At 50.6% G+C, this 2,834-nt stretch overlaps 1 protein-coding gene across 1 annotated transcript; it reads right to left on the reverse strand.

Moving 5' to 3' along the window:
• Positions 1-451: 451 nt before the first annotated feature.
• Positions 452-2,552, reverse strand: ETH_00012810 (GD23728, related; the record flags this gene model as incomplete). Its single annotated transcript, XM_013379002.1, has 4 exons — positions 452-697; positions 1,281-1,361; positions 1,681-1,879; positions 2,503-2,552. 4 exons carry the CDS (start codon positions 2,550-2,552, stop codon positions 452-454), a joined length of 576 nt encoding a protein of 191 aa, XP_013234456.1.
• Positions 2,553-2,834: the final 282 nt, after the last annotated feature.

The raw sequence follows: 2,834 nt of genomic DNA on the forward strand, positions 1-2,834 counted from the left end.
CTAAACCCTAAACCCTATCGTCTGAAGCGTATGGTTTTGGGCAAGCAAAAGTAATTGGTATAAATGCAGAAGAAAGGGGAGAAGTGCTGGCTGGGGCCTAAACCCTAAACCCTAAGTCCTATGCCCCAAACCCTAAACCCTAAACCCTAGAGGCTTCGTCCAAAACCCTAAACCCTAAACCCTGAACTGTGAGGCGAGAACTTGACGGCTCAGTTGCACATCAGAGACCTTGTCTTTGGTTTCAAATATATCTCGCTTGTGTGGATTATAAAACATAAGCCCCAAACCCTAAAAAAGGGTTTCGACTTGGCGCAGCGTTGGCTGCGTGCTCGAGACAAAAAACAGACAAAAGAAACCCTAAACCCTAGGGCCTCGGGGCCCTGCTGCGCCGCTCGCCGCGCCTCCCAACCCACCCCCAAACCCTAAACCCTAAACCCTAAACCCTAAACCCTCAGGACTGGGTTTCCTGGAGGGGCAGCCGGAGCTCGTCGGGCAGCTGCTCTTCTCGAAAGGGCTGCTCCGAGAAGAACACTCGCTGCAGACGACAACTCGAGTGAATTAAAACTCTAGAAGTATAATTATAATGAGTGCCGAAGGCTTTGCGGGTGAGTTCCGCCAAGTTCAGGTGTACGTACACCCAGCCGCTGTCCATGCGCAGCGGCATCGCGCACAGAAACGGCTTGATCCGCGTCGTTTTCTGCCGAAACAAACGCAAAACGCTCCATAAACCCTTTTTACTCATTTAATTCACATTTTCCCGTTTATTTTGACCCATTTTGACCTCTCAAAACCCAAAAATCCGAAAAAAAAGACCCAGCTTTCGCGCTCCGGCGCCGCCGCCCAGGTGTACGTACACCTCAGCGCCCGATGGACGAAGCTGCATCTAAGCGCTCAACTTTGTCTATTTTTCATTCATTTTGAACGCAAAAACATATTTATTTATTCTAAAACATTTATTTATTCAAAATAAACACTTTAGGTCCCTTATTCTCCATTTAAAAAGAAGAAATGAAGCAGCGGCAAGTGCCTCAACAGCTGATGCGGCTGCCCGGCGTTTGCAAATGGGCGAAGTGGAAGAATTAGCAAATAGAATTAATTTTGAATTTAATTTAGATATTAACTTTTTAATTTTTAATTTAATTCGAATAAATATGTCAAAAATTGAATACTTCAGCTTCTCGAAAAAGACCAGACAAAGCCAGAGACGCATGCATGCATGCATGCATGCATGCATACATGCATGCATGCATGCATGCAGTGGAGCTGCAGTGTACAGACACCTGGAAGTTGGAAGCCCTGAACCTTCTCTTTGTATTTTTGCTGTCATATATTTGCACTTCGAAAGAAAACAGTTTGTTGAGCTGTACATACACCCCGCAGCACTAATTCAATTGGATTAAATGAATATATTTATTCGAACTAAATCAAATGATTCATCAAAAACGAAATAGAGGCGTAAACAGCAGCAAAGCGCAGCAGCAGCAGCAGCAGCTGCAGCAGCAGCAAAATGCAGCAGCAAAAGGCAGCAGCAGCAGCAAAGATCACCCACTGAAGGAAAAAGTTTGGGAGCCCCACAAACGGCAAAAAGCAGCAAAAAAGAAACAACTAAACAATTAAATAAATTAAATAAGATAATTAAATTGAAAGAATTAAACTAATTAAATTAAATAAATAAATTACATTTTTAACCAAAAGAACAATAACTGGCAAAGTTATCTTGAGGGCCCGCTGCGGCTCCGGCGGGCAGCAAATGCAGCAGCAGCGAAGGGGGCCCCTCAGCTCCACCACGGGGGCCCCCCCCAACTCCCGGTCTGCTGCTGCTGCTACGGAGGCCCCTGCTGCTGCAGTGCAGCAGGCCCACAGCTGCAGCGGGTGCGACCTGCAGCAGCAGCAGCAGCAGCAGCAGCAGCGGCAGCGGGGCGGCAGGTGGAGCCGCAGCAGCAGCAGCAGCAGGTGAGCCGCAGCAGCAGCAGCAGGTGAGCCGCAGCAGCAGCAGCAGGTGAGCCGCAGCAGCAGCAGTGTTTCAGGTGAAGCAATAGCAGCATCAGCAGCAGGTGAAGAAGAGCAGCAGCAGCAGCAGCAGCAGTGCGGCAGGTGAAGATGCAGCAGCAGCAACAGCAGCAGCAGCAGCAGCAGCAGCAGTGCAACAGCAGCAGCAGCAGCTGGTGAACCGCAGCAGCAGCAGCAGCAGCAGTGTGGGGGGTGAAGGAGCAGCAGCATGAGCAGCAGGTGAAGAACAGCAGCAGCAGCAGCAGCACACTGCAGCTCTGCAAATGCGGGCGCTACTGCTGCTTCTTCAACTGCAGCAGCAAGAAGCAGCAGCAGCAAGCGAAGAAGGCATAAGAGACAGAAGCAGCAAAAGGCGCAGCCTAGGGTTTAGGGTTTAGGGTTTGGGGCGAAGAGACACGCTTTCTGCTGCTGAGGCGGCTGCAGCAAGAGCAGCAGCAGCACCGGCAGCAGCAGCAGTAGCAGCAGCAGCAGCAGCAGCACCAGTGTACGTACCCCACGCTATTCAGAATTGAAATATAACCTGATTGAAAATCAGGCAGCATTTTCAAAAAAAGAAGACACCCGGTGCATCAGCAGCAATCTTTTGCTGCTGCTGCTGCTGCTGCTGCTGCTGTTGCTGCTGTTGGTGCTGCTGCTGTTATTTTGCTGCTACTGCTGTTGCAGTCGCTGCTGCAGTTGCTGTCGGTGCTGCTACTGCTGCCGAAGCTGGGCTGCTGTGCTGCTGCTGCATCTGCTTGTGGCGCTGGTGCAGCAGCAGCAGCTGCTGCTGCTGCAGCTGCGGCTGCTGCTGTGGCTGCGGCTGCTGCAGCTCCTGCAGCAGCTGC

This window comes from Eimeria tenella, genomic scaffold (assembly GCF_000499545.2).
Source record: "Eimeria tenella Houghton genomic scaffold, Eth_scaff1290, whole genome shotgun sequence".
Lineage (NCBI taxonomy): Eukaryota > Apicomplexa > Conoidasida > Eucoccidiorida > Eimeriidae > Eimeria > Eimeria tenella.